Source organism: Heterodontus francisci, chromosome 1 (assembly GCF_036365525.1).
Source record: "Heterodontus francisci isolate sHetFra1 chromosome 1, sHetFra1.hap1, whole genome shotgun sequence".
In the NCBI taxonomy this organism is placed as follows: Eukaryota; Metazoa; Chordata; class Chondrichthyes; order Heterodontiformes; family Heterodontidae; genus Heterodontus; species Heterodontus francisci.
Window position 1 is genome coordinate 75,999,859 of NC_090371.1, and position 19,306 is coordinate 76,019,164.

At 42.3% G+C, this 19,306-nt stretch overlaps 1 protein-coding gene across 5 annotated transcripts in view; it reads left to right on the forward strand.

Moving 5' to 3' along the window:
- LOC137370072 (talin-1) overlaps positions 1–19,306 on the forward strand; it is a 302,720-nt gene that overhangs the window by 139,339 nt on the left and 144,075 nt on the right. For all 5 annotated transcript variants that reach the window (XM_068032178.1, XM_068032203.1, XM_068032212.1 and 2 more), the window contains 6 exons: positions 969–1,121; positions 1,935–2,077; positions 4,022–4,149; positions 6,247–6,307; positions 17,022–17,126; positions 18,053–18,208. In XM_068032178.1, coding sequence (XP_067888279.1) covers positions 969–1,121; positions 1,935–2,077; positions 4,022–4,149; positions 6,247–6,307; positions 17,022–17,126; positions 18,053–18,208 — 746 coding nt within the window. The remainder of the gene's footprint in view (positions 1–968; positions 1,122–1,934; positions 2,078–4,021; positions 4,150–6,246; positions 6,308–17,021; positions 17,127–18,052; positions 18,209–19,306) is intronic.

A 19,306-nucleotide genomic window follows, 5' to 3' on the forward strand; every position in this document is an offset into this window, starting at 1 on the left:
CAAGCCTTTTACAGATCCATGCTATGTATCCTTAATTGACTCAAAACTCTCCAAGTGTCTGTTGATTTTTTTTTTTTCCCCCCCTGATTATTGTTTCTAAATCTTTACCCACCACAGATGTCAGTAATTGCTTGACTATCCTTACAGCCTTTCTTGAATAAGATGCTACATTTGCCACTCTCCAATCCTTCTCACACCTCCCTCATATCCAGGGAAGGTTGGAAGGTTATGGTAAGCCCTTCTGCTATCTCCACTTCCTTTAGCAATCTGGGATGCAAGCCATTCAGACCAGGTGACTTATCTAACCTAAGCACAGACAGCCTTTTCATTACATCCTCCTTCTCAATTTTTACCCTATCCATTGCCTCTACACTCTCAGCTTCTACTGATATTTTGTCAGATTCCTCTTCCTTAGTGAACACTGATGCAAAGTACGCCATTAAGTATTCTAGCCTTGCACTATGCCTCTAAGCCCTAATAGGCCCCACTCCAACTCTTACGACCTGCTTACTATTTACATGCTGGTAGAAAAATTTTGGGTTCCCTTTTGTTTTGTCTGCAATTCTATTCTCATTCTCTATTAGCCATCTTATTTTCCTCTTCACCTCCCCTCTCAACTTACTTTATTTGGCCTGGTTCTCACTTGAAGAATTCACCTGACATGCATCATACACTTTATTGTTTCATCATAATCTCTATCTCCCTCATCATCTGAGGAGCCATATTTTTGGTTCCCCTACCTTTCACCCTTGTTGGAATGTACCTAGCCTGTACTTGAAGCATCTCTTCCTTAACAATAACCCATTGTTCTGTTACAGCTTTTTCTGGCAATGTTTGGTTCCATTTTATTCTGGCTAGATCCCTTCTAATTGTATTGAAATTAGCCCTCTTCCAATCTAGTTGTTCTACCTTATCATTCCTTTTCTGCATGATAAATAAAACAAAATATTGAATGGATTTTTTAATAGGAATCACAAATCATGATGAATATTCGCTTGTACATGAAATTGATGAAGAAAAGAAAGAAGAAATGACAGGGACACTGAAAAAAGACAAAACCCTACTAAGAGATGATAAGAAAATGGAAAAGCTCAAGCAAAAACTTCACACTGATGATGATTGTGAGTGATTTTTTTAAAATCAAAAAACTGCATCATAATCGTCTTTTAAAATATTTGTGTAATGTTCTAATAGCTTATGCATTGTTGTATTAGTCATAAAAATATATATTTTGCCATAATATGTAATGTATACACAATGAAAAGACAGCTCAGATATGAAACCATGCTTTTGGCTATGTTTTTAACATAGTCAATGTTTGAGATCCATTCCGCAAACAAGGAGTGATGTATTGTGAGAGGTAGTATTGCATGAAACCCTTGGATAGGAAGTTTACACAGTTTGTTTTGAGGGAAAACAATCGTTAGTTTTGAAGCACTTCTAATCTTGCAATTTTGTTATAGTTTAACATTGCGTCTTCGAATGAACGAGTTGATAAATACGCTGCTTGGTATGGAACTCGGCTATACAGAACCGCAGTGTCTCCAGGTTCATTCTGTACTAAGTTAGTGGATCCCGGCCAGAGTAGCAAAAGGGGTATTTATAGGGTGCTCCTGGGGGGAGAAAAACCACCATGTTCCTGGTTCCCAATTTCTTTGTGCATTTGTGGCTGTTTGGTAAAGATGGAATGTGGCTATGCTGCAGTTGCACATGATTGAATGATGTGGCATACTGTTGCCTTGTATATAAAGAATAGTCACTTGGGTGAGTTAAAAGTGGGTGGTTTGCACCCACAGAGCTGACACCAGTAGAGTTAGTAACTTCTGGTGAAGAGGTTAGAAAGTTGGGAGGGATAGTTTTAAAATAAAAAGGTGATGTCTAATCTCCTTAAGATGCAGGTGTCCTTGACACTATATTATTTTTGTCTCCTTCAGTGAACTGGTTAGACCACGGTAGAACACTTCGTGAACAGGGTGTCGATGAAAATGAAACCTTGCTTCTCAGGCGAAAATTCTTCTATTCAGATCAAAATGTTGATTCAAGAGATCCAGTGCAATTGAACTTGCTCTATGTTCAGGTTTGTACGCTTCTAAAAGACTGAACAACACATTTATTCTTTCAGTCCAGTTAAGTTTCATAGAAAATAGGAGCGGGGGTAGGCCATTCGGCCCTTTGGGCCTGCTCCGCCATTCAACAAAGATCATGGATTGTTGTCTAATTCAGTCGAATTACAAGGTCCAGTCTCTTCCCATCTACATCCGTGACTCTTCTGATGCCCTACGTCATTTTGACAGTTTCCAGTTTCCTGGCCCCAACTGCCGCCTCTTCACTTTGGACGTCCAATCTCTCCACACCTCCATCCCCCACCAGGATGGTTTGAGGGCTCTTCGCTTCTTCCTTGAACAGAGGCCCAACCAGTCCCCAACCACCATCACCCTCCTCTGCCTGGCTGAACTTATTCTTACATTGAACAATTTCTCCTTCAACTCCACTCACTTCCTTCAAGTAAAAGGTGTTGCTATGGGTACCCGCATGGGTCCTAGTTATGCCTTTTTGTGGGATATGTCGAACATTCCTTGTTCCAGTCCTACTCAGGCCCCCTCCCCCAACTGTTTTTCCGGTACATTGATGACTCTATGGGTGCCATTTCCTGCTCCTGCCCGGAACTGGATAACTTTATCAACTTTGCTTCTAATTTCCACCCTTCTCTCACCTTTACATGGTCCATCTCTGACAGTTCCCTTCCTCGACCTCTCTGTCTCCATTTCTGGAGATAGGCTATCTACTAGTATCCATTATAAGCTCACTGACTCCCACAACTACCTCGACTACACTTCTTCACATCCTGCCTCCTGTAAGGACTCCATTCCATTCTCCCAGTTTCTCCGTCTCCAACGCATCTGCTCTGATGATGCTACCTTCCATGACAGTGTTTCTGATATGTCTTGCTTTTTCCTCAACCGAGGATTCCCCCCGCCACTGTGGTTGACAGGGCCGTCAACCATGTCCGGCCCATTTCCCGCACCTCAACCATCACTCCGTCCCCTCCCTCCCAAAACCGCGGCAGGGTTCCCCTTGTCCTCACTTTCCACCCCATCAGCTTCCATATCAAAAGGAATATCCTCTGCCATTTCTGCCACATCCAGCGTGATGCCACTACCAAACGCATCTTCCCCTCCCTTCCCCTGTCAGCATTCCGAAGGGATCGTTCCCTCCGTGGCACCCTGGTCTACTCCTCCATTACCCCCACCACCTCATTCCCTTCCCACGGCACCTTCCCCTACAATCACAGGAGGTGTAATACCTGCCCATTTACCTCCCCTCTTCTCACTATCCCCAAGCCCCAAACACTCCTTTCAGGTGAAGCAGTGATTTACTTGTACTTCTTTCAATGTAGTATACTGTACTCGCTGCGCACAATGTGGTCTCCTCTATATTGGGGAGACCAAACGCAGGTTAGGTGACCGCTTTGCGGAACACCTCCGCTCAGTCTGCAAGCAGGACCCCGAGCTTCCGGTTTCTTGCCATTTCAGCACTCCCCCTGCTCTCATGCTCACATCTCTGTCCTGGGATTGCTACAGTGTTCCAGTGGACATCAATGCAAGCTCAAGGAACAGCATCTCATTTACCGATTAGGCACACAAGAGCCTGCCGGACTGAACATTGAGTTCAATAATTTCAAGGCATGACGGGTCCCCCATTTTACTTTTATTTTTAGTTTTTTTTTAATTTGTTTTTATTTTATTTTATCTTGGCTTGTTCAGTTTGCCTACCAACATTTTTTCATGTTTGCACTTGTGGCTGTTCAGTTTTCAGTCCATTAACACACTATCTGTACTAATTCTTTGTCTTGCAACACACCATTAACATATTGTTTATATTGTCATAAATATTATAAATGAAAATACATTTTAAATCGAGAGTTGGTTTTGAAGATTCTGCTGTGTAATTCAGAATCAGCTACTGATGCTGAGATGGTGGTTGTGCCACTTTTTAACTTTTTTCTCTGCTTCTACATCAGGCGAGAGATGATATTCTGAATGGTTCGCATCCAGTATCCTTCGACAAAGCCTCTGAATTTGCAGGATACCAATGTCAGATCCAATTTGGACCGCACAATGAGCAGAAGCATAAACCTGGCTTTTTAGAGTAAGTAGATACCCTTTGTCAAAGCTGATTTTAGCTTCATTTGAGCTATTAAAACAAGTATAAGTAATGACTCCAAGTGTAACTTTAGTGTTCAGTTCATGCAGCAGTATTTGAACACTGAAATGAAACATGCACTTGCCATTTACTTTCCAGCAGCAGCATTTAGAATATTAAAACTTCACTTGCCCTTTGTCAATCTGGATGATTAATTACTCTATTATCAGCAACATTATTTTAGGTAACCCTCAAGTTTACTCTACTTCTAATACTTATTTTTTTAGCTTTGAAATATGTCTAATGGGAATAAACTGTCACTTACCATTTTTGAATATTGCACACAGCCTATTTGCAATCTACTCGTAGCCTCTTGGTGTCCAGTAACTCGTTCATAATTGTTAATGCAACACAAATCTATTCCAAATATTTCTCAGTACAGTGATAAACACCATTTATCCCTGGGAATTAGTTGTTTGAGCCCTTTTAACCTTTTAAGACTTCCATCTCATTTATTTCAGTAATTGATTTTTATCTAGTTTATATCCCTTTTTGGGAAGGGCATGTTGCTCAGAATGTTTTCTATTTATTATTCCTCCTAAGTTTCAAGTCTATTTGCCTCTTACAGCTCTCATCATTTCTGTGACTATTGTAGTATTGGAATACTTTTCTTATCTTTAACCATGTTTTTACAGGTAACTCTATGCCCCTCTGCTTTTCCTTTTAATGCATATTCCCATATTCATTTCCGTGACTCATTTTGCCATTCTTCCTGCAAGATCAGAAGTGCTGTCTTTATCCCCTCACTTTTAAATTTGTTCATTGATCCATTGGTGCCATCTGTTATTTTTGCCTAGAGACAGGTTTATGTAAGGAATGATCACGTGGGTGATAAAATCGGCACCCATCCCAAGAATCGCTGATTTCAGGATGGAAACTAAAAGGGAAAAATACTTCTGCAACTTGCTTCCTTTGATTAGACATTTGATTGATGTGGTAACTGTGCATTTTGTGACCACTGGCAAATATGTTGTAGTAATTAATTATCCTTGCCTCAAACTTGAGTCATGTTTTTAGATCATTTGTGGCAGTCTTAAAAAGCAACTCAGAGGTGCAGGTTGCATAAAACTTTGTGCGGCAAAATAATATTTCGTAGTGCATCAGTTTATTTTGCACCTTTTATTTATTCTTGCTGATTGCTTTGTTCTGATATAACATAGGGTTGCGTTGGTCACATTATGCATGTTTCCCAGTTTCGTTCTTCAAAATCAACAAATTTCAAAATACTGCACGGCACAGTGGCGCAGTGGTTAGCACCGCAGCCTGACAGCTCCAGGGACCCGGGTTCGATTCTGGGTAATGCCTGTGCAGAGTTTGCAAGTTCTCCCTGTGTGTGTGGGTTTTCGCCGGGTGCTCCGGTTTCCTCCCACATCCAAAGACTTGCAGGTGATAGGTAAATTGGCCGTTGTAAATTGCTCTGAGTGTAGGGAGGTGATAGGGAATATAGGCTTACTGTAGGGTTAGTATAAGTGGGTGGTTGTTGGTCGGCACAGACTCGGTGGGCAGAAGGGCCTGTTTCAGTGCTGTATCTCTAAATAAATAAAAATAAATTAAAAAAAATGATTAATGCAAATTGTAATATTTTGAGATTGGAAATAAATTGAGGACTTTGTATTTATTGTTGACAAACCTGTTGTGCATCTCAAGTAGTTATTGCATTTTGCCAGGGAACGTATGACACTTTCTCCTGAGTGTAGTTGGACATATGCATTGGATTGATTGTAGGAAAATGAAGTCAATATCTTTCTTTGCCGCCTTGATCTATGCCATGGAGGTTTTTAATCTGTCATCAGATTAAATGCCTGGCTTTGATTTTAGGCATATATCAGCTATAAATACACTAAATGTGAATTTTGTTTCCTTATATTTGAACCTGTTCATAATGTAATTGGCTTATTTAAGCGTACAGATGTAGTTTAATAGGTTATATATATTGTCGTGCTAAATGAATTTACATAGAATTTGAGAATTGTCGGTTTTAACATTTTTGAAAAAGTAAATCATTACCTATCATTTTAATGCTGGCTTTGTTTAATTTCATAGCTTAAAAGAATTCCTACCTAAAGAGTACATCAAACAGAAAGGAGAGAAGCGAATATTCATGGTAGGTGTTACAAAATAAGAAACTTGTGCTTTTATTTCAAGTGTTAAAATACCATCAATATTGTTTCACGCTATAGTTAAAAGTGAGTGACTGTGTCCTTAGAGGGTTGCTTACTCTTGGGAGACTAACTTTATCAGGTAAATATGTTAAGAGGTTAAGTTTCTAATTTGGCCCAAGCCATTCAGTTCAAAACTGGGACTTTTCAATATGAATTTCATATTTAATCAGAGTCACAGAGAGATACAGCAGTGAAACAGGCCCTTCGGCCCACCGAGTCCGTGCCAACCATCAACCACTCATTTATACTGATCCTATATTAATCCCATTTTTCTCTCTCACATCACCACCTTTCCTCAATTCTCCTACCACCTACCTACACTAGGGGCAATTTTTTTACAATAGCCATTTTACCTATCAACCCGCAGGTCTTTGGCATGTGGGAGGAAACCAGAGCACCCGGAGGAAATCTACGCGGTCAGAGTGAGAACTTGCAAACTCCACACAGGCAGTACCCAGAACGTGGGAGACGCAGTGGTTAGCACCGCAGCCTCACAGCTCCAGCGACCCGGGTTCGGTTCTGGGTACTGCCTGTGCGGAGTTTGCAAGTTCTCCCTGTGACCGCGTGGGTTTCTGCCGGGTGCTTCTGTTTCCTCCCACTGCCAAAGACTTGCAGGTTGATGGGTAATTTGGCCATTGTAAATTGCCCCTAGTGTAGGTAGGTGGTAGGAGAAAGGTGGGGATGTGGCAGGGGATATGGGATTAATGTAGGATTAGTATAAATGGGTGGTTGATGGTCAGAACAGACTTGGTGGGCCGAAGGGCCTGTTTCAGTGCTCTATCTCTTTATGACTCTAACTGAATCCGGGTCGCTGGAGCTGTGAGGCTACGGTGCTAGCCACTGTGCTGCCCTAAATTTGTGTGATGTTAGACTTAGTTTTGGTTATGTAGTAGGTATGTGTTGAAACTAGTTATTCAGTATGTGTGAAAGTGCTTTTGGTCTGCCCTAAAGCAATGAAATCTTGCATTTTGTTCACTAATCATTTTTTAAACTGTTTTCTGTTTTAAACCATTTTAAGCAGATAAAAGCGACATCTGCTTGTAGTTGAAAGATCCTTTTCTGTTTGGTTGTCATGTGCTATGAGTTATTGAGGTGTACTCTGGGTATTTGTAATCTTACAAAGATGATTACTATTTTCATAATGTGTACCCTAAACTTGCACTCAGCAAGCGATAGAATTCCCGAAGCTTCTAAGCTGTGGTCAGTCAATTGTGAGGGGTATGTCCTTGCAATGGGGTATGCTTCTTACACTAAATGACAAGTTTTATGCACAAGATTGTGGTGACTTTTTATCAGAACAATGCAATCTTTTGTTACTTTTCTCTACATTGACCTGTCATTCTTGTGAGAGTGCGTTAAATGCGAAACCTTTATATCTCTGTTAATCTCATATCTGAGGGCAGTCGCTATCTACAAAATCTTTTACTGTTGTGAACATTTGCCATTGTAAATTAGTACACATTTATAATGGACATTGCCTGTGTAAACGTATTGCATTATAATTACATTTGCCCATCAATGCTGGCACTGTGTCTCACTTTCACATCTCCCAGCCCTTCCACCCTATACTGCATAGAAACTTTTATACTCTGGCCAGCTCTACTTCTCTCCCTCCTAGGCTTTGCTTATTTCAAAAGTGAATGTTTTTTTAGATGGTTTCAAAATTGAGCTATAATTTTTGAAAACTGAAAACATTTAAACGAAAGATGCTAATTATTGTCTCTAGTGGTAGCACAGTGGCAAAGCTTCTGGGCTGGTAATCCGGAGGCCAGAGTTCAGATCCCACCACGGCAGCTGCTGGAATTTAAATTCAATTAATTAATAAATCTGGAATAATGGTGATTATAAAACTACTGGATTGTCATAAAAACAAATCTGTTTCACTATTGTTCTTTAGAGAAGGAAATCTGTTGTCCATACCCAGTCGGGCCTACATGCCGCTCCAGACCCCCAATAATGTGTTTGACTCTTAACTGCCCTCTGAAGTGGCCGAGCCGACCACTCCGTTGTATCAAAAGGCTGCAGAAAAGTCGAATAAGAATAAAATTCGATGGACCGCCCAGCATTGATCTAGGCACTGGAAATGACAAAGGCGCACACTGACCAATCAAAGTAGTCCTTACTAACATCTGGGGATGTGCCAAAATTGGGAGGGCTGTCCCACAGACTAGTCAAGCAACAGCCTGACTGTCATACTCACCAAATCGTACCCTACAGCCAATGTCCCAGATTATTTCTTAACCATCCCTGGGTATATCCTGTCCTACCAGCAGGACAGACCAACCAGAGATGGCAGCATAGTGGTATACAGTCAGGAGGGAGCAGTCCTGGGAGTCCTCAACATTGATTCCAGACCCCATGAAGACGCATGGCATCAGTCAAACATGTGCAAGGAACCCTCCTGCTGATTACAACCTTTCGCCCTCCCTCAGCTGATGAATTGGTGCTCCTCTACGTTGAACACCACTTGGAAGAAGCACTGAGGGTAGCAAGGACATAGAATGTAATCTGCATGGGGGACTTCAATGTCCATCATCAAGTGTGGCCCAGTAGCACCACAACTGACTGAGTCGGACAAGTCCTGAAGGACATATCTGCCACACTGGGCCTGCGGCAGTTGGTGAGGGAAAAACCTACTGACCTGTTGAAATGCATCTGTCCATGACAGTATTGATAGGAGTGACCACGGCATAGTCTTTGTGAAGGCAAAGTCCCCTCCTCATAATGAGAATATCCTCCATTGTGTTGTAACTCCTTTATTCAAAAAGGGAGGGAGACAGAAAGCAGGGCATTCAGAAAAGTTCAAGGTAATCAGGCAGAATCAACATGATTTTGTGAAAGGGAAATCATGTTTAACTAAGTCATTGGAGTTCTTTGAGAGAGTTACATGTGCTGTGGATAAAGGGGAACCGGCGGATGAATTGTACTTCGCTTTCAAGAAGGCATTTGATAAGGTGCCACATCAAGGTTATTGCAGAAAATAAAAGTTCATGGTGTCGGGGGTAACATATTGGCATGGATAAAATATTGGTTAGCTAACAGGAAACAGAGTAGGCATAAATGGGTCATTTTCTGGTTGGCAAGTTGTAACGAGTGGTGTGCCACAGGGATCTGTGCTGGGGCCTCAACTTTTTACAATTTATATAAATGATTTTGATGAAGGGACCAAAGGTATGGTTGCTAAATTTGCTGATGACACAAAGATAGGTAGGAAAGTAACTTGTAAAGAGGACATAAGGAGGCTACAAAGGGATATAGATAGGTTAAGTGAGTGGGCAAAGACCTGGCAAATGGAGTATAATGTGGGAAATTGCCCACTTTGGCAGGAAGAATAATGAAGAAGCATATTATCGAAATGGTGAGAGATTGTGGAGCTCTGAGATGCAGAGGCATCTGGGTGTCCCAGTGCATGAATCACAGAAGTTTAGTATGCAGGTACAGCATATAATTAGGAAAGTTAATAGAATGTTATTGTTTATCGCGAGGGAAATTGAATACAGAAGTAGGGAGGTTTTGCTTCAGCTAAACAGGGCATTGGTGAGACCATATCTGGAGTACTGTGTACAGTACTGGTCTTTTTATTTAAGGAAGGATGTGAATGCATTGGCGGTAGTGCAGAGGTTTACTAGACTAATACCTGGAATGGGTGGGCTGTCTTACGGGGAAAGATTGGACAGGCTAGGCTTGTATCCGCTGGAATTTAGAAGAGTAAGAGGCGACTTGATTGGAACATATAAGATCCTGAGAGGTCTTCACAGGGTGGATGTGGAAAGGATGTTTCCCCTTGTGGGAGAATCTAGAACTACGGGTCACTGTTTGAAAATAAGGGGTCGCCCATTTAAGACACAGGTGAGAAATTTTTTCACTCGGCCCCGTGAGTCTTTGGAATTCTCTTCCTCAAAAGGCGGTGGAAGCAAAGTCTTTGAATATTTTTAAGGCGGGGGTGGAAGGTTATCGGGGGTAGGTGGAAATGTGGAGTAATCCGTTCAGCCATGAACATTGAATGGCGGAGCAGGCTCGAAGGGTTCGTATAGCACCACCACGTGCTAAATGGGATAGATTCAGAACAGATCTAGCAATGCAAAACTGGGCATCCATGAGGCGCTGTGGGCCATCAGCAGCAGAATTATATTCAACCACAATCTGTAACCTCATGGCCCGACATATCCCTCACTCTACCGGTATAGTCAAACCAGGGGATTAACCCTGGTTCAATGAGGAGTGCAGAAGGGCATGCCAGGAGCAGTACCAGGCATACCTAAAAATGAGGTCAGCCTGGTGAAGCTACAACACAGGACTACTTGCATGCGAAACAGCAGAAGCAGCATGCAATAGACAGAGCAAAATGATCCCTCAATCAATGGATCAGATCAAAGATATGCAGTCCTGCCACATCCAGTCATGAATTATGGTGGACAATTGAAGAGCTAACTAGAGGAGGAGATTCCACAAATATTCCATCCTCCATGATTGTGAAGCCCAGAACACCAGTGCAAAAGACTATGCTGAAGCATTTGCAGTCGTCTTCAGCCAGAAATGCCGAGTGGATGATCCATCTTGGTCTCCTCCTGAGATCCCCAGCATCACAGATGCTAGTCTTCAGTCAGTCTGATTCACTCCACGTGATATCAAGGAACAACTGAAGGCACTGGATACAGAAAAAGCCAAGGGATCTGACCGCATCCTGGCAATAGTACTGAAGACTTGTGCTGCAGAACCAGCTGCGCCCCTAGTCAAGCTGTTCCAGTACAACTACAACACTGGCATCTACCTGATAATGTGGAAAATTGCCCAGGTATGTCCTGTGCACAAAAAGCAGGACAAATCCAATCTGTCCAATTACTGCCGCATCAGTCTATTCTCAATCATTTAGCTCACCTGTGCTCCGTTTGGGTTTCCTACCAGGGCCACTCAGTTCCAGGCCTCATTACAGCCTTGGTCCAAATATGGACAAAAGAGGAGAGGTGAGAGAAACTGCCCTTGACATCAAGGCAGCATTTAACAGAGTGTGACATCAAAGAGCGCTAGCAAAATTAAAGTCAATGGGTCAATGAATGCTGGAGTCATTCCTAGCACAAAGGAAGATAGTTGTGGTTCTTGGCCAATATTCTCAGCCCCAGGATATCACTGCAAGAATTCTTTAGGGTATTGTCCTAGGCCCAACCATCTTTAGCTGCTTCACCAATGACCTTCACACCAACATAAGATCAGAAGTGGGGATGTTTGCTGATGATTACGCAGTGTTCAGTACCATTCACATCTCCTCAGATACTGAAGCAGTCCGTGCCCACATTTCCAACTAGAGAGAATCTAAACATTTCCTCCTGGCGTTAATAGAATAGAACATTACAGCGCAGTACAGGCCCTTCGGCCCTCGATGTTGCGCCGACCTGTGAAACCATCTGACCTACACTATTCCATTTTCATCCATATGTCTATCCAATGACCACTTAAATGCCCTTAAAGTTGGCGAGTCTACTACTGTTGCAGGCAGGGCGTTCCACGCCCCTACTACTCTCTGCGTAAAGAAACTACCTCTGACATCTGTCCTATATCTTTCACCCCTCAACTTAAAGCTATGTCCCCTCGTGTTTGCCATCACCATCCGAGGAAAAAGACTCTCAACTATCCACCCTATCTAACCCTCTGATTATCTTACATGTCTCTAGTAAGTCACCTCTCCTCCTCCTTCTCTCTAACGAAAACAACCTCAAGTCCCTCAGCCTTTCCTCGTAAGACCTTCCCTCCATACCAGGCAACATCCTAGTAAATCTCCTCTGCACCCTTTCCAAAGCTTCCACATCCTTCCTATAATGCGGTGACCAGAACTGCACACAATACTCCAGGTGCGGCCGCACCAGAGTTTTGTACAGCTGCAGCATGACCTCGTGGCTCCGAAACTCGATCCCCCTACTAATAGAAGCTAACACACCATATGCCTTCTTAACAGCCCTATTAACCTGGGTGGCAACTTTCAGGGATTTATGTACCTGGACACCAAGATCTCTCTGCTCATCTACACTACCAAGAATCTTCCCATTAGCCCAGTACTCTGCATTGCTGTTACTCCTTCCAAAGTGAATCACCTCACACTTTTCCGCATTAAACTCCATTTGCCATCTCTCAGCCCAGCTCTGCAGCCTATCTATGTCCCTCTGTAACCTACAACATCCTTCGGCACTATGCACAACTCCACCGACCTTCGTGTCATCCGCAAATTTACTAACCCACCCTTCTACACCCTCATCCAGGTCATTTATAAAAATGACAAACAGCAATGGCCCCAAAACAGATCCTTGCGGTACACCACTAGTAACTAAACTCCAGGATGAACATTTGCCATCAACCACCACCCTCTGTCTTCTTTCAGCTAGCCAATTTCTGATCCAAAGCACTAAATCACCTTCAATCCCATACTTCCGTATTTTCTGCAATAGCCTACCGTGGGGAACCTTATCAAACGCCTTGCTGAAATCCATATACACCTCATCCACGGCTTTACCCTCATCCACCTGTTTGGTCACCTTCTCGAAAAACTCAATAAGGTTTGTGAGGCACGACCTACCCTTCACAAAACCGTGCTGACTATCTCTAATGAACTTATTCTTTTCAAGATGATTATAAATCCTATCTCTTATAACCTTTTCCAACAGTTTACCCACAACCGAAGTAAGGCTCACAGGTCTATAATTACCAGGGCTGTCTCTACTCCCCTTCTTGAACAAGGGGACAACATTTGCTATCCTCCAGTCTTCCGGCACTATTCCTGTCGACAATGATGACATAAAGATCAAGGACAAAGGCTCTGCAATCTCCTCCCTGGCTTCCCAGAGAATCCTAGGACAAATCCCATCTGGCCCAGGGGACTTAGCAATTTTAGAAAGTGTGAAAATAGATAACACCTCCTCCTTGTGAACGTCAATCCCATCTAGCCTAGTAGTCTGTATCTCAGTATTCTCCTCGACAACATTTTCTTTCTCTACTGTAAATACTGACGAAAAATATTCATTTAACGCTTCCCCTATCTCCTCTGATTCCACACACAACTTCCCACTACTATCCTTGATTGGCCCTAATCTAACTCTAGTCATTCTTTTATTCCTGATATACCTATATGGTTAAATGGCATTACCATCACTAAATCACCCACCATCAACAACTTGGGAGGTGAGGTGGGGTGGGAGTGTCTACTGATCAAAAACTGAACTGGACCAGCCATATAGATAGTGCAGTTTCAAGAGCAGGTCAAAGGCTGGGAATTCTGTACTGAGTAACTTGCCTCCTTACTCCCTAAAGCCTATCCACCATCTGTAAGGCACACATCAGGAGTGTGATGGAATACTTCCCACTTGCCTGAATTAGTGTAGCTCCAACAACACTCAAGAAGCTGAACACCATCCAGAGCAAAGCAGCCTGCTTGATCGGCACCCCATTCACCTTAAACGCACAATCCCTCCACCAACGGTGCACAGTGCCAGCAGTGTGTACCATCTACTAGATGCACTGCAACAATTCGCCAAGGCTCTTTCAACAGCATCTTCCAAACCTGAGACCTCAACCACCAGAAGGACAAGGGCAGCAGATGCATGGGACCACCATCAGCTGCACCCTGAACATTTGGTGGCACTGCACTGTCTGTCTCGTCCAGTTCCTCGTCCACCACCACCAGTGACACTTAGTAGAGGCTTAGTCTCCCCTGTCTTATGTGCTCATTCTTTGCTTTGTAAAACTTCACTCAGATATTTGCAGCAGGCTTTGGAAATGTTTTCTGTTAGCTGTTGAAGCCCTTATCTGATCTGATTTGACTGGCTTTAGCCCTCTAATATTGCTTTTTTTTGCCTGCTTTATTTCCCCTTGTTCTTTTCATTGCTGCTGATGACTCCAACCTTACAATATTCTGCCTTTCAAGGGAGGCTTTCCCATCCTTTGTTGCTATGCTTTCCAACTTTCCTATATTAAGACCTGCAAAAGCATAATTTTCTCCAGCTAATGTTGGTAAAACCAAAACCTTCTTTCTAAAATCCTGCGTCCATTGAAATTTCTTTGGTTTTGATTCTGTGAAACTCCTAAGCTCAGTCAGAAGGTTTGAAACATTGGTGCATTGCACAATCTGAGTTGAGCTTCTCCACCCCGCACCCCCCCACCCCCGTATTATCAACGACTTCCATCTCAGCAAAATTGTCCAACTCCATTCCTAGTCACCCATCTAGAAGAGTATAGAAAGTGTATGAGGGTACTTTTATAAAAAAAAAGTTATTAGGAAAGCATAGAGGAAACATGAAAAAACACTGACGGACAAGATAAAGGAAAATCCCAAGGCACTTTGTAAGTATATTCAGAGCAAGAGGAGGGCCCATTAGGGGCCAATGTGGCAATCTGTGTGTGGAGCTGGAGGACGTAGGTGAGGTTTTGAATGATTGATTACTTTTCATCTGCCTTCACTATGGAGAAGGACGATGTAGGTGTAGAGATCAGGGAGGGGCATATATTTGATCAAATTAGCATTGAAAGGGAGGAGGAGGGTATTAGCAGTTTTAGCGGGCTTAAAAGTGGATAAATCCCCAGGCCCAGATGAGATGTATCCGAGGCTGCTATGTGAGGCAAAGGAGGAGATTGCAGGGGCTCAGACACAAATTTTCAAATCCTCACTGGCCACAGGAGAGGTGCAGGGGACTGGAGGACAGCGAATGTGGTACCATTATTCAAGAAAGGTAGCAGGGATAAACTAAGTAATTACAGTCCAGTGAGTCTAACATCAGTGGTAGGGAAACTATAGGAAAAAATTCTGAGGGACAGGATTAATCTCCATTTGGAGAGGCAGGGATTAATCAGGGATAGTCAGCATGGCTTTGTTGGGGCTAGATCGTGTCTAACAGATTTGATTGAATTTTTTGAGGAGGTGACTAGGTGTGTAGATGAGAGTAAAGCAGGTGATGTAGTCTACATGGACTTCAGTAAGGCTTTTGATAAGGTCCCACATGGGAGATTGGTCAAGAAGGTAAGAGCCCATGGGATCCAGGGCAATTTGGCAAATTGGATCCAAAATTGGCTTAGTGCCAGGGAGGGTGATGGTCAAGGGTTGTTGTTGCGATTGGAAGCCTGTGACCAGTGGTGTACCGCAGGGATCAGTGCTGGGACCTTTGCTGTTTGTAGTGTACATTAATGATTTTAGATGTGAATATAGGAGGTATGATCAGTAAGTTCGCAGATGACATGAAAATCGGTGGTGTTGTAAATAGTGAGGAGGAAAACCTTTGATTACAAGATGATATAGATGGGCTGGTAAGATGGGCAGAGCAGTGGTAGATGGAATTTAATCCTGAGAAGTGTAAGGCGATACATTTTGGGAGGACTAACAAGGTAAGGGTATACACAATGGATGATAGGATCTAGGAGGTACAGATCACTGAAGGCAGCAGAACAGGCAGATAAGGTGAGGTTAGGAAGGCATATGGGATACTTGCCTTTATTAGCCAAGGCATAGAATATAAGAGCAGGGAGGTTATAATGGAGCTGTATAAAATGCTAGTTAAGCCACAGCTGGAGTACTGTGTACAGTTCTGGTCGTGATTGTACTGGAGAGGGTGCAGAGGAGATTCACCAGGATGTTGCCTGGGCTGGAGCATTTCAGCTATGATAGGCTAGGGTTGTTTTCCTTAGAGCAGAGAAGGCTCAGGTGGTGGTGGGGTGGGGTGGGGGGGGGGGTGGTGGGTGGTGGTGGGATCTGATTGAGGTAGACAAAATTATGAGGGGCATAGATAGGAAGAAACAACTTCCCTTAGCGGAGGGGTCAATAACCAGGGGGCATAGATTTAAGGTGAAGGGCAGGAGGTTTAGAGAGGATTTGAGGGAAAAAAAATTTCACCGAGAGTGGTTGGAATCTGGAGCACACTGCCTGACGGGGTGGTAGAGGCAGGAACCCTGACAACATTTAAGTATTTAGATGAGCACTTGAAACGCCAGAGCATACAAGGCTATGGGCCAAGTGCTGGAAAATGGGATTAGAATAGATAGGTGCTTGATGGCCGGCACGGACACGATGGGCCGAAGGACCTGTTTCTGTGCTGTATAACTGAGTCTATTTCCATCAAAACCTTTATCACCAAAGACTTAATTTCCCTGTTTTCCTTGCTCCCTTCACACACCTTTTCATGTAAAGCATAATAGATCACTTCTTGTTTTGTACCAATCCTGCACTCCCATCATCCCCAACCTTTCCAGCCCAACTGACTTCCTTTGCTCAAGCGAATTGATTCCGAGATTCTTGTTATCTCAAGCTCCTCCTTTTCCTTTCCCTGTTCTACTTTAATGACTTTCTCCAGCCTCATGTTCTGCTCCACCATTGGTAGGAAAAGCTTTGTTCATAAGATTCTGGCCTCTGGAATGCCAGGGCATATTTCCTTCCCTCCTCTCTAAAATGCCTCAACTCCTGCCTTTTGCATCCCTGTCCCCTGCCCCCCCCCCCCCCCCCCCCCCCCAATGCTTACCCTAAGTCTCTCCATTTTTCCTTTTCTTTTGCTCAGCATCCACTGATTTGTCCTTAGTCTTTCACAGCATCTTCTGTACATGGCAGCCATATTAGAAGTGAAAATTGTTGACTTCAAATGTCAATGATCAAATGTAAGCACAGAAGTAAAACTTTTATTTTTTAAATAGACACACAAGAACTGTGGTAACATGACTGAAATGGAGGCTAAAGTGTTGTATGTAAAGATGGCCCGGTCATTGAAGACATATGGAGTATCCTTCTTTTTGGTTAAGGTAAATCTTTGCTCTAAATTATAACCATTTTTACAAATGTGATTGTTAGACAGTGAAATGCTGTTTTTGTAATGTTTGCTGATGTGCCTTATTGTAATTTGTAAATATTGCTAATTTAATATACGCTCTTTCAAATATAAAAGAAAAATTCCCAAATGTTTCATCTCAAAAATGATACAAGTATTTAATTCTTTGCTTGATGAGTTTCCCCATGCCTTAAGTGATGCTGCTAAACTGCTAATACTAAAAGGCATATTTACTAAAAGGCATATCCTTGAACAAGGACTCGTGCACTGCTTAAAGAATATTGCTTTCTTTTACTGGTTTGCAGGATATTAAACTGCACTAATATGTAGGAGCATCATTCCTGAGTGACCATCATTTCCTTCACTACCTTGTAGTTATCATCCTTGACCTTCATGTCATGGAAGATGTGTTTTTCCCTTAAGCCCTCGTCATATATAAAATGTGCTCTCTGCCTGTAGATGAAGGTAATCATTAACATATCCTGTTTCCCACTCTCCTCTGGACTGTTTTAGTCTGTCAGTAGCTCTAGTGCTTTCAGTGTTCTACTGGGGCACTTGAATGTAAATACAAGCTTTTATTTTTTATATTGTAAATAGATTGTTTTGCCACATGTTTATTTCCTTCCCCCATTCCTCCAAGTGTTGAATGTATTTAATGGTTTCTGTCCTCACGTGCTGATGGTTATTCAGAGATATTCTTACAATGCATTTAACTCCTCCTGTAAAATGTGTTAAACTGACGAGTATACCTGTGACTTTTCTTTGGTTAGATACTTCCCATAGATTTATTTTGGAGCTGACTTTAATATGAATGATTACAACTAGAACAGTCCATCTGGTCATTGTGCTCCCTTGGAGCTTTTGCTCGTTCTTTAATATAAAATGCTAAATATCCTACAGGAGAAAATGAAAGGAAAGAACAAACTTGTACCCCGTTTACTTGGGATTACCAAAGAAAGTGTCATGCGTGTGGATGAGAAAACTAAAGAGGTGATACAAGAATGGAGTCTTACCAATATCAAACGCTGGGCAGCGTCACCAAAGAGTTTTACCCTGGTATGTTTTTACAGCAACTGGTTTCTGCAAAGCTGTTCCTTTAGAACCTATGATAACTCGTAAATATTTAAGTACTTTGAACATGTGCTGTCCTCCACAAGACTGTATTGGGAGATGGCTGCAAGATCCAATTTGTTCTGGTTCATTAATTTCTTAATCTAGTGGTTCTGCAAAATGTTATTTTTTTCTACTAATTGATTTCTGTTAATGTAGCATATGTGTTAATTTCTGGGGGAATAGTGGGAACATGTCTCAAGATGCCTTTGGTTTTTTTTTGAACTGGGCAAGGTAGTTAGCTGTAAAGCCCAGCATCATTGAGCAACTTGATAACAGACAACTTTAAATCACAGCCTAGATATGCATTTCTCCCATATTTGCTGGGAAGATGCTTAAGTGCTACTCAAAAAATGCCCTTTTAAATTCGTGTTTCATTTGTTCAGCAGAGTGGCGATGAAGTATTCCAATTGCCCTGTAGTATTGTACTAAATATGCACTTTGTGTATTCTATACATGGTTATCATAAACTGACCGGTGCCAAGTCTGCTTGGGATTTTGATAACTATGGAGTGATCGGGAAATACAACAGTTAAATTAATAGGCTGGTTTTTTTTTTTACAGTAAAGTGATCAAATTTTCCATATTGGATTTAAATTCGTTCCATTGGCTCACACAATTTTAAAGAGTGTGCAGGAACAGAGACCGTAGGGTTTATGTACAGAAATATTTGAAGGTGGCAAGACAAGTAGATGACGCTGTTTTTTTTTTTAACATACATATGGGATTCTAGGTTTTAAAGGTGGAGGCATTGAGCACAAAGTTTGTGAAATCTTTATAAATCACTATTTAGGCCTCAGTCGGAGCACTATGTCGAGTTCTGGGCACCACACTTTAGCAAGGATGTCAAGGTGTTAGAGAAGATGCGGAGGAGATTTACTAAAATTATACTAGGGATGAGGGACTTCAATTATGTGGAGAGACTAAAGAATCTTGATTATTCTGCTTGAAGCAGGGAAGGTTAAAGAGCGATTTAATAGAGGCGTTCAAAATCATGAAGGATTTTGGTAGAGTAGATTGAAACAGTGGCAGAAGGGTTGATAA